This window comes from Cryptomeria japonica, chromosome 7, assembly GCF_030272615.1.
Source record: "Cryptomeria japonica chromosome 7, Sugi_1.0, whole genome shotgun sequence".
Lineage (NCBI taxonomy): Eukaryota > Viridiplantae > Streptophyta > Pinopsida > Cupressales > Cupressaceae > Cryptomeria > Cryptomeria japonica.
This window is the reverse complement of record NC_081411.1, coordinates 275,299,140-275,310,978: the sequence shown is the minus strand read 5'-3', so window position 1 is coordinate 275,310,978 and position 11,839 is coordinate 275,299,140. Positions and strand designations below refer to the sequence as shown.

Sequence of the window (11,839 nt, the reverse complement as noted above, 5' to 3'; positions counted from 1 at the left end):
ATCAAAATGAGAATGAGAAGGTAATATACATACTTCATTACAAATGTTCAAGATTTACCTCGTAACACCATCGAAAAATCTCGCATTATGTTTCACTAGTTAGAAAAGAAAGCCTTAAAGGAAAAAGGTGATAGAAGAAAAAGAGACTAAGATATTATCTCATTAAAGTCTGTATTTATGAAAATGCTGGCCGTGATATTCTATTCACATTCAATCCATTTAGTTCAATTTTAAGTATCATTCTACTTTAAAATCTAATTCAAAAAAGGGAATAAATGTGTGCATCCCATGTTTAATGTTGCTGTTTGCTTTAGTGATATAATCCTCAAATCCAATACATATTTGTACGTCCATAAAAGCTAAACCATTTCAACCCTTTATTTTTTTGTTATTACCTCGCATAACCCTAAAATCTACGGCTTCAATATCACGATCATTCTTGCATGTAAACTGGTTATTACAAGTGACGTAAAATAAATTTGCCAGAAGAAAAAGATAAAACCTGTCTTAAGATAAAAGATTGTTACAGAGATAAAATGAGCACTGTATAGAGCGAGAATGGTTAAAAACTCATATATATTCAACATGGGAACTGTTTTTTTTTCTACAACAAACCATATTATTCCTCCACTGTGATTGTTAAATGCCTTCATCGCCTTTCTCATTGGGAAACTTTTAACCCATTTCCCTCTTAAAGCGAATCAGATATCAAATCCAACTTATCAACTTAGTATCACAAGAGAAGAAGTTTCAACAATAATTTCTGATATACAAATTGAATCAATCAATAGATTTCTATAGTCCTCTATACAATGATGTTATATGCACAGTTAATCAAACATATAATACTAGCATGTCCAAATCCTGGGCTCACCATATAAAGTTACAGAGCTAGCATTATTCCCTGCATGATCTGATGCAGAGGGCAATATAGATAATGATAATACTATACAGAAGCTTTTTGACTGGCAAGTCTCCTCAAGTAAACACTTTTTGTATGCACTGGTGAAGTTTTTGCTGTGGCACTTTAGATCACACTGAATGGACTTCTGTGCAGATTGCCAATACAAGCCTTCTCTTCTCCACTTATACAAAAAATACATAGGAGATTTCTGCAATATTTGAGTGGGTTGGGTTTCTGCTCTTTCTGCAGAGTAAGTATCTGTATGTATGAATTGGTAGATACTCTATATATGTTCACATGAATGATATACCGATCTGATGAAATAGAAAATGCTTTCACTATGAACAATTGTCTTTGTTAGGTATATGTGTGTATGCCTAAAGCTGAATAGTCTTAGTCTTCTTCCACTGGTCACATTGATACTTCAATGCTCTTTGCTTCATGCACAAGTACCGTGGGTCTCCCATAAGAGCCATCCCTATAGTGCTGTAAATTGTCCTAGTAAATAAAATCTATATTGCTGTAAGATTTGAAAAGCATCCCTGGATTCCATGGAAAGAAAACTAAATGTTGTGCAGATAATGGCCTCAATCCAAGGAGGAGCTCCAATTGATGTTTTGCATGTAGGGCATCCTGAAATTCTGCTGGCAGTCATTCAATGCATCTAGCAAGTTCTGTTGCTGTTGCTGATTGAAGGTCTGATTGGGTTGCATTGAATTAATCAGGGCTGACACATTGTTGTTGGTACTGTAGTTTTCATTGTTGTATCTCTTTGGGGGATTGAGTGCTTCATCCCTATAAGCTAAGGAAAAGGTCCTCTTGAGTGAATTGAACTTGTTTTCTGTCTCCATGGTTGAGATCTCTTGCTTGGGCACAGTATGAAATGAGCAATCAGTACTCTTGTTCATGTTGGTTTGGTACCTGTTAGAGGGCTCTGCCTGAAGACTGCTATTGTTCCCATTTCCATCAATGCTTGCATCGTTCAAAAACCCATCTAGGAAGGGATCCTCATTCTCCAACAACCCAGAGAAAGAACCAAGCTTGGGAAGATGAAGTTTCTGTTGGTGATCAATCTCAGGCAAAGAAGCCAATACTTCTTCTACACATGATTCATCTTGCTCTCTCTCTGGTGGCCTCTGAGAATTGTTGTGCTTCTTGTAAATCCGGCACAGAACCCAATCATCAAGCTGATACACCACAAAAATCCCAAGATTCATCTTTTATCAGAACAGAAAGCAGAAAATCTCCCAGAACCCACAATTGACATACAATGGTTTTATGCAAACTGACAAAACAGTAATCTAGCCAAATCAAACCATCAACATGGGTACCATTCAATATGTTAAGAGAACAAATTGTACTGATGAAGACGTGGTCAATCTTTGGGTTAAGAAGCTAATTCTACTTACATAATGATAAAACTAAACAGCTATAAAATGTTGTTCAACCTCTATCAGATCTATACTATATTCCTCTTGAGATATTTTAACAGAACCCTTTCCTTTCTAGATATTTTAGCACATCGCCCTCCACCCCCCTCAGATATTTTAACACATCACCCTCCCCCCCCTCAGATATTTTAACACATCCTTCCGCATATCCAAATTCCTTTCTAGAACTCTTTAACATATCCACTCCTATAGCCATACATATTCCTTTGAAGATATTTTTTAATATGTAGCCTGATGTAAATTGCCTGTTTGTTTATTGGTTTCCATCTATGATTGCGTTCTGGTGGGTTCATGCTCTATTTGCTTATCATAATCATTATCTTTTTTAATGTAAACATGTTAAAACGAATATTATTGTGGCCCAACTTAATAAAATAAAGTTACAAAGGCTGGATACATGCTTACTCTCAAAGAACCCTTTTTGTTAGGCAGAATGGCAGGCCTGGCTCCACTTTCTACAAGGCGGTACTCATGCATAATCCAGTTAGTCTTTATCCCTTTGGGTGGTCGACCTCCATAGAACACCAAAGCTTTCTTCACACCCACCTTTTGGGTTCCTCCTGATGTGAGTATAGGCTTGTCTGTGCCTGTGGCCTTCCAGTACCCAGATGTTGCAGCCCTGTTAGGTCTAGCCCCGTTGGGGTACTTCCTGTCTCTTGGGCTGAAAAAGTACCATTCTTGCTCCCCAAAAGTAGCCTTGCCTGTGCACACAAAACCCAATATATAACAAACCCAAACATTAATTCCAATCATGAAACAAAATTCTCAAAAATGTTAGGATCTCAGTTGCTTCTTAAGGAAGATTCATATCTTTCATACATAATTATGTCAGTCATAATGATCAAATCCTGCATCCAGACAATGAAATGAAACAAATCTAAAGAATTGAATGTAAATTCAGATACCCATTAAACAATCTACTAAACAACTAAACGCTCTTGATAACTGATGCTGTCAGTTTTTGTATTCACAAGACAATTGGGTATAAATAACTTCACAATTCAAGGTCAAAGGATAAACCGAACATGGAGAGCTTTTGTATTCACAAGGAAATTGGGTATAAAGGATTTTACAGCTCATGGCCAATGGATGTACTGAACATGGGAAGCTTTTGTATACACAAGACTATTGAGCATGAAAGACTCCAAATTCAAGGCCAACGGATTTGTATCCACAAGACTAACTATTGGGCATAAAAGACTTCAAATTTAAGGCCAAAGGATGTACTAAATATGGAAATCGTTTGTATTCACAAGATAATTGGGCATGATGAAGTTCAAAATTCAAGGTCAAAGGATGTACCTAGCATGGAGAGCTTTGATATTCATAAGAAAATTGGGCATATAGGGCTTTGCAGCTAATGGCCAAAGGATGCAATGAACATAGAGAGGTTTTGTATTAGCATGACTTGGGCATAAAATACTTCAAAATTCAAGGCCAAAGGACTCAATGGACATAGAGAGTTGCCTTGAATTCATAAGCCAGTTCTTGAATTCACAAGCCAGTTGGGTGCAATGGAATTCACAATTCAAGACCACAGGATGTACTGAATATGGAGAGTTTTTATATTCACAAGGCAAATGAGCACAAAGGATTTGAATATCGAGATTTCAGCTTTTCAATTCACAAGACAATTGGGTATTGAGGACACCACGATCTAAACTCAAAGGGTTTACTGAACATGGAGAAACATTGTATTCACCAAAAACATTGGGTATAAAGGACTTTCAAATTCTAAGGCCAAAGGATGTCCTGACTATGAAGAGCTTTTGTACTCATACAGTTGATCATGATAGACTTCACAATTCAAGGGCAAAGGATATACTCAAAATGGAGAGCTTTTGTATCCACGAAACATTTGGGCACAAAGGACCTCTATACAAAACAATTGGGCATAAAGGACTTCAAAATTCAAGGCCAAAGGATGTACTGAACATGGAAAGCATTTTAATCCACTGAAACGGTGTATTCACAAAAAAGCATTGGGTATAAAGGAATTGAATATGGAGAGCTTTGGTATCCACAAAACAATTAGGCATAGTGGACTTCACAATTCAAGGCCAAAGGATATACTGAAAATGGAAAATTTAGCTTTTGGTTTCACAAAGCAAAACATGGAGAAAAACTTCTTTCACAAAAGCAATTGGGTATTTTGGACACCAAAATCCAAGGCTAATGGATGTTCTGAAGATGCAGAAAAACAAGCAACATTAGAGAAAACACAAGGTGGGTTTTGTTGTATTCACCAGGAAGCTCCCATGGATCAAACTTGTAGAGATCAATCTCAGGTATAATCGTAACAGGAAGGGGAGCAGAGGCAGCCTTCTTCTTCAAGTAATGAACCACCAATTCCTCATCTGTGGGATGGAATCTAAACCCTGGAGGCAGCTGTGGCTGCTGCGAAAAAACAGCACCTGGGGAGCTCTCCATCATAAACAACAAACAAAAAACCAAACACACCCCCAACAACAAATTCCACCCTTCAAGGCCAAGCAAAACACTATCAAATCCAAATCCCAAGCCAAAATCCAATCTTTTTCCCTCTCCCTACTTAAACAATTGGGCTCTCACTAGCACACAACTGAAGTGAGATATTTGGGTGGTAGGGATGAATGTAATGGAGGAGAAAGAGCAGGAGGTGCAAAAGTGTTTGAAATGTTAGCAGAGGGGAAGAGCCGGTGCTTTTATGGTGTGAGGGGTCACCGGTTCAAGTCCCAGGAAAGCAGCTTGGCAATGGACAGGTGGAGCGCAGAAACTGCAAAGAGTTAAACCAGATCGTTGCTTTCGTGAGCAAGAGCGAATACGCGTGGGCCAACTCCACAACGGACAAAACTCAACACAAGCTATCATCTCTCACACACTTCTGCACCATCCTCCCCATTGATGACGTCACCATGACGTCACAGGCGGCTCCTATCACCAAACCACTTTTTACAGCTTTTTTTTTTCCTCTTTGCTCAACTCACTTACTTATTGCCAACTCAATCCACCGCCCGGACGGCACGTGCATTCAACGTAGTTTTTTCGCTGTTAACCGTAGCTTTACATGCTAACCATAAATATCCTGCTTCAAGCTTCACTTGTGAGCCAATGGGAGGAGCTTTTTATTTTCTTTTCGTATTTGAATATGTTTAAGAATATACTTTGGAGAAAATAAGTAAACTCAACCCTAAATGGGTTTAGGTTTAAGAATATGCTTTGGAAAAGAAAGAAAACTTAACCCCATGTGGGTTTTGGTTTAGGTTGACCCAAAGTTTGTACATAATCTCACCCAACTAAGTGGATTGAGATCAAGTCGATTAGGAATGTTGTTGAATTGTGATAGAAACTAGGGTTTTGTTTTGGATCTTCCCATGTTAAAGGGAAAATGAAATTTTAAAAGTGAGAGTTTTGTATAATTTAAAAAAAAAAAAATTGAAAGTTTTGGACAATTGTTTTTAGTATTTAGTGGAGATAAAGTTTTCATGTGGTGTTTTAGAAATTGGCAAAAGTAAAGAATTAGTTTAAAGTGGATCAAATAACTTTTAAATGGGGATGGTATATGTGTATTCTAAGTTTTTTTGATGGAGTTCAGATCTACAAGCACAAGGCTGGCACAAAGTTCATGAGCATACCAATCATGGCCTCGTCCCTTATGATGTCAACCCTTGCACTCGACAAGACTTGATCTATGGTGGACTCATTTGAAGTTGTCGATAAAGACTAGTGATGCACAATAGGATGGTATATAAAAGGGGTGCATATTTGGTTAAGGGCTTTGAGTATGTTTCATCTAGGTCTCGAGATTGATTCTCTCTGCCTCAAGTTATCTGATGGTTCATTTGTTCGAGCCTAGTCTACTACCTTGAGAGGTTATTGGGGGGCTTGTCTTGTTAAAGAAATAAGCTCCTAGTCCTTGGGCTGACTTGTGAATTCCTCTTAGATAACAAAACAAAACAAAAAATTAAAAACAATTATTTTAGTATATAGTGGAGATAAAGCTTTCTTGTGGTGTACTAAAAATTGGGAAAAAGTAAAGAATTTATTTAAAGTGACTCAAATAATTCTTAAATGGGATGGTATATGCCTATTCTTTTAAGAGAAGTTCATGGAAATGAATTCAATATAAAATAAATAGGGATAATGTGTAGTAGGATGGTATATAAAAGTAAGGGGTGGTGTAGTTGGTTAGGGGCATTAGGTTCATTTCATCTAGGTCTTGAGATTGATCTCTCCACCTTGAGTTATCTAGATGTTGATCTATTTGGACCTAGTCTAAAACCTTGAGAAATTATTGGGGTTCGCATTGTTAAAAAGCTAATTCTACTTAGTTACCAAAACAAAAAAAGTTAAGGACATTTTTAGTATTTATTTGAGATAAATTTTTCATGTAGTGTACTCAAAATTAGGAAAAAAATAAAGACAAAAAAAATTAAGGACATATTTTAGTATTTATTTGAGATAAATTTTTCATGTGGTGTACTAAAAATTAGGGAAAAAATAAAGAATTGTCCAAAGTGGTTCAAGTAACTCTTAAATGAGATGCTAAATATGTATTTAAAGTTTTTGAAATGAATTTATATCTTAAAGTTAAAAATAAAGAGTAATGGTGTGTTTTTCTTGGATAAAATATTTTGATCAAAGTTATGAATTGGTGAGGTCACGGGCCTCATCCCAACATGAAAACTTAACAATATCACCTTAGTATGGGCTTGAGCCTTGGTGGCAAGAATCATTATTTAACCATCCTGCCCTATGCTATTATCAAAAGTTATGATGTGTTTTTACTATAAATGTATCTATGACAATTATCAATTAATAAAATAAGTTTAAGATTTAGGAGTTGAGACTATTAATAAGGTATTAGAACTTGATTTGTCAAGGTAATGAGGTTTTGGAACTAATTAGGATGAAGATTTTAGTTTTTGCAATTTGATTTATTTCTACTTTATATTATCTATATGTGTGTACACTTAAATCTCTTCATAGACCTAAATCATAACTCATGAATCTTATCTAGTAGAATGTGCATTATTGGAGTTCACCAACTACAATAAAAGTTTTGGACAACTATTTCAATATTTACTAGAGATAAAAAACTTGTGGTGAAGTTAAAAATTAGAAAACAGTAAAGAAGTGTTTAAAGTGGTACAAAGAACTCTTAAATGGGATGATATTCATGTACCTCAAGTTTTTTAAATGGGTTTATATATAAAAATACAGAGTTTATATTTAGTTCATATTGATATCTCTCAACATATTTTATATAGATTTATTTAGGATATATGTTAGTTAATTTCTAACTCATTTATAATTTATTGATTTATATATCAAATAATTGGATAAATATTTGATTGATTAAATCAAATTTTAATTTAAATCAATAAGATTAAATAGAGAAGGGGTAGCCATGGTTTCATCTATTAGGAATGCAACCAAAGGAGCTTCCAACGTGGTCTAGATTCAAACTTAGACTTTTAAACAACTAGTATGGCAATAAATCAAGAGATTCCCAATTAGTCAAGGTTGGATATTCTTAAAAAAAAAATGATTAAATCATCAAAGGTAAAAATAAAAATAAAAAGTTAATAAAATAAGAGAACCATTTATGACAAGTCAAAATTTAGATGATGTAGAAATTTGTCATTAACTATTCAACCATGAAACATTATATCTCATCCACACCACAAAAATACAAAACAAAATTCAAATAATTGAAATACAACCCTAAATGTGATGAAGATGTTAAACCTAAATCTTTGACCTATTAAATTGTTCATGATATATAATATATTAGAGGAAAAGGGTTAAACATGAGCATAGATTCATTTTGATGCATAACCCATAATGCCAATAGAGGCAAAATCATTTGATGTTGAGAATGAAAATGAAATAAAACTATTTAACCTAACATTTATATTTTAAATATAAAGAAAAAAAAATTAAAATATATTAAAAACTATAAAAAAAGTAACACAAAATTTTTTAAAATATTCAAGAATAATAAGTGGTGGCTTTTCAAAAAGTAACATAAAAAATAAAATCTAGCATTGCCCAAAAAAAAGTCCTGAAATATATTAAAAATAAAAATCTTGTTTTCCATATATGTACATAATAAATAAAATGGCTGTAATTTAAAAAATAAAATAACAAATACATTGTCAAAAAATAATTATGACATAAAATAAAAATAAAAAAATATATGTTCACATGTGTATTAGTAAATAAAATAATTCTTGACTAAATAAAATAGGTACCTCTTGTTTTCATCTATCCATTTATGAATTTTTGTGCTTGTACCTAGGTTTAAATAGATATTAACTTTTAATATTCATATAGAAAAATAAAATTATTTATTTATTTTCATTAAACTATAAATATTTATTTTATCTTTTTCTATATCTTTACATTGAATAAATCTATTGAAAAGAAAAGAATAAATTGACATATGAAATAAATAATTTATAAAAACAATAATTATTGAAATAAAAATAAAACGTGCTAATCAGTTTTCATAAAATTCTGATATTAATGATATAACTATATATTTAAGATATGAAACAAGTAAATTAAACGTATCTTAAATATATTTATTAAAAGAAATAAAAAACATCATTTTAAATGAAGATGTCTTTTTAACTTGAGTAATAAAACTAATTCAAATATCATAAACTTAGATCTCTCATAGATATAATTTATATTTTAATTTGAAAACTGATATTTCATTCAAAGGGTGCTCGTGCATCTGAACTATATTGGGCGAATTAAATTTTTCGTTTAAAGATTTCATTATTGACCTTCGCACTAGAGACAAATTTTATGGAAAGTAGATGGACTTTGAAGTTTATTTCAATTTTGGATTACTATATCAATCAAATGTGTCCAATCTATTTGTTAACTGACGTTGATAAGATTGCTGTTAAAAATCATTAATTTTTTCATAAATTGCAGTCTACTTTTGATTGTGATATTATTTAAGATGATAAATAAATAATCTAAATTTAAAAATATATATTTAATTTTTATTAAAAAATTAACCTAATTTATAAATTGAGCTCTATAATTTAAATGCAAAATTCATTATATACATTGAGCAACATATTTAATTAATAAAATATAATTTCATATCTTAAAGCCAAAGTTCATGAATTGCAACTTACAGAGTAAAAGTTTTTTTTGTTTGTATAGTTATTTCTATATAAATTATAAATGATTGTGTTTTTGTTTTATTGATAAAAATAAGTCTTCATTTAATTATTTGAACCATGTCAAACAAATGAGTGTCAGCAATTATTGAATCAAATATCTATCAAGTAATGTCAGCAATTATTGAACCAAATATTTATGAAATATAGATACTAGGCAAGCTCGTTGAATTCAACTCTAAATCTCATTCAGTTCAATAATGAAATTAAATTTTGATAAATAAAAATTAGATTGATATTTAATACGTTTTGATGTAGATGAGAGATAAAACTATTATTGACTATATAACTATTTTTATTTTTATTTTTATCTAAATAACCTTTAAGTAAAATGTTACTATCAAAATACTTAGAATTTCAAAACTGAATTTATATAATTCTTTACAAGTTTTTTGACTTAATTGAAATGATATAATCTTTGATAAATTTTCTGTCCATATTATAAAATGATTTATGCATTTCTCCACATAAACAATTATGTCAACTACTTCCTAGCCAATATTCTCAACATGTGTAAAGACAGCATAATTCTGCGGTCTAAGTTGAGCTTTCGAGTAGATAATCTACAACATAATATTTTTCACCAATTTAATTTTTCAACCTCATGCATTTATCATGTAGAGAGGAATTGACATATATATATATAGAAAAAGAATTCTATTATATTTTTAGGAACATATTAAAATGGTAGGATAAAAATGTTCAGAATTATATATATTTTGAAAAAGAATTGTATTATATTTTTAGGAACATATGAAAATGGTGGGATAGAAAGTTAGAAAATTATATTATTGTGTAATATATAATAGAATAGTATAGAAATCTTGAATGTATTTAAGATTTTATTATTATTATTATATTATTTATTAGATTTTTATTTGAAGAGTTATATTGTTTTGTTTTTGTTTTCAAGAGTATAGTAAATATTATATATTTATATTTAATTTTTTGAATTTTTTTTTATATGAGGTTAATATAAGTTCTTGAGCAACTACACTAGATATGATTTATAGAAGATCAAGAGTCACAACTTTTAAAAATCCACTTATTTAAAAATCACTTCACATTAGAAGCCAACTATGCAAGAAGGAGAGTCACAATTTGGAATCTATATCGGATCACAATGAGAACCCAAGCTCAATCCTTTGGACACATTTTAAAAGTTTAGTTTTAATAGTTTCTATTTTTAGATACCTGGTTGTATTTTGGTTTTACATGGTCATGGCATGACCTTTCGTGTCTTATTTTTATTATAGAATGTCTCTAGGTATAATTATGTAGGTTATTTTTTAAAAAAATTGAGAAAATAGTTTGAGGAGAAAATAATTTCATTAAATTTAATCTAGGCCAATCAAATAAGATGCATATGCACAAGGAATAAATTAACTTAAATTAATAAATGATAATTGTGAGCCTAGGTATTTTGGAATAGTAAATATTGAAGTACATAACGTAAATGCAAAAAATTGTGGGAATGTAACCCTCATAGTGCTTTCCAAAATAATAAATTGTAATATTTTATTTTATTATTTATTTTATGTTTTTTGGTAAGCATAGGTGTCTAAGAAAACATAATTTTTTATGAACTTAACGCACATGAAAAAAAATTAAGAAAAATTATTAAAAATTACATTTACTTTATATTGATATAGATATTTAAAAAAAGAAAAAACTTTTTTGGAAATATATGAAAATGGTTATGCATTGTAGCATTATATCACTTTAAATTATAATTTATTCTAAATTAAAAACCAATGCTAAATAAAATATACAAAAAAAAATGCATGCCCTAGATATCAATGTTAATAATCTAGGTTTAAAAAATTATGAATTTATCTTATTGTTAATAATATTATAAGTTATGGTATAAGACAACTCATTAAAAAAATTATAAAGTATAAAAATAAGTTATTAAGAAGTATTTTTAAAATGAGTAAATTTATTTTTATTTTTAGGCATTTATTTATCAAAAATCGCCATTTCATGTCATTTTCACAATCGTAATAGTTTTCTTTCTATAAGTGACAAATAGTAAAAATTTGGTTTAAAATGTCAATTTGACTATCCCAATTAAGACAAAAAGTGGAATGTACACTATCGTACTATCACCTATATGTGTGTGTAAGGACAAGATGTGAGTAAAATGTAAGGGGATGTGTGTAGGGGATATGTAAAGGCTAGGAGGATGAGCTCAACTTCATACAAAAAACACACAATTTTTCAATATATACATGTATTATAGAATTATCCCAAAATGGCCTCAAAACTAAATAGGAATGGCATGGGTACATAAATTTCAC

General features: G+C 31.1%; 1 protein-coding gene across 1 annotated transcript; it reads right to left on the bottom strand.

The window, feature by feature from the left end:
* Positions 1-559: 559 nt before the first annotated feature.
* Positions 560-5,051, bottom strand: LOC131031082 (NAC transcription factor 29). The gene is made up of 3 exons (XM_057962111.2): positions 4,602-5,051; positions 2,761-3,056; positions 560-2,091 (listed from the first exon to the last, which is right to left on the bottom strand). Exons 1-3 carry the CDS (start codon positions 4,786-4,788, stop codon positions 1,492-1,494), a joined length of 1,083 nt encoding a protein of 360 aa, XP_057818094.1. The 5' UTR covers positions 4,789-5,051; the 3' UTR covers positions 560-1,491.
* Positions 5,052-11,839: the final 6,788 nt, after the last annotated feature.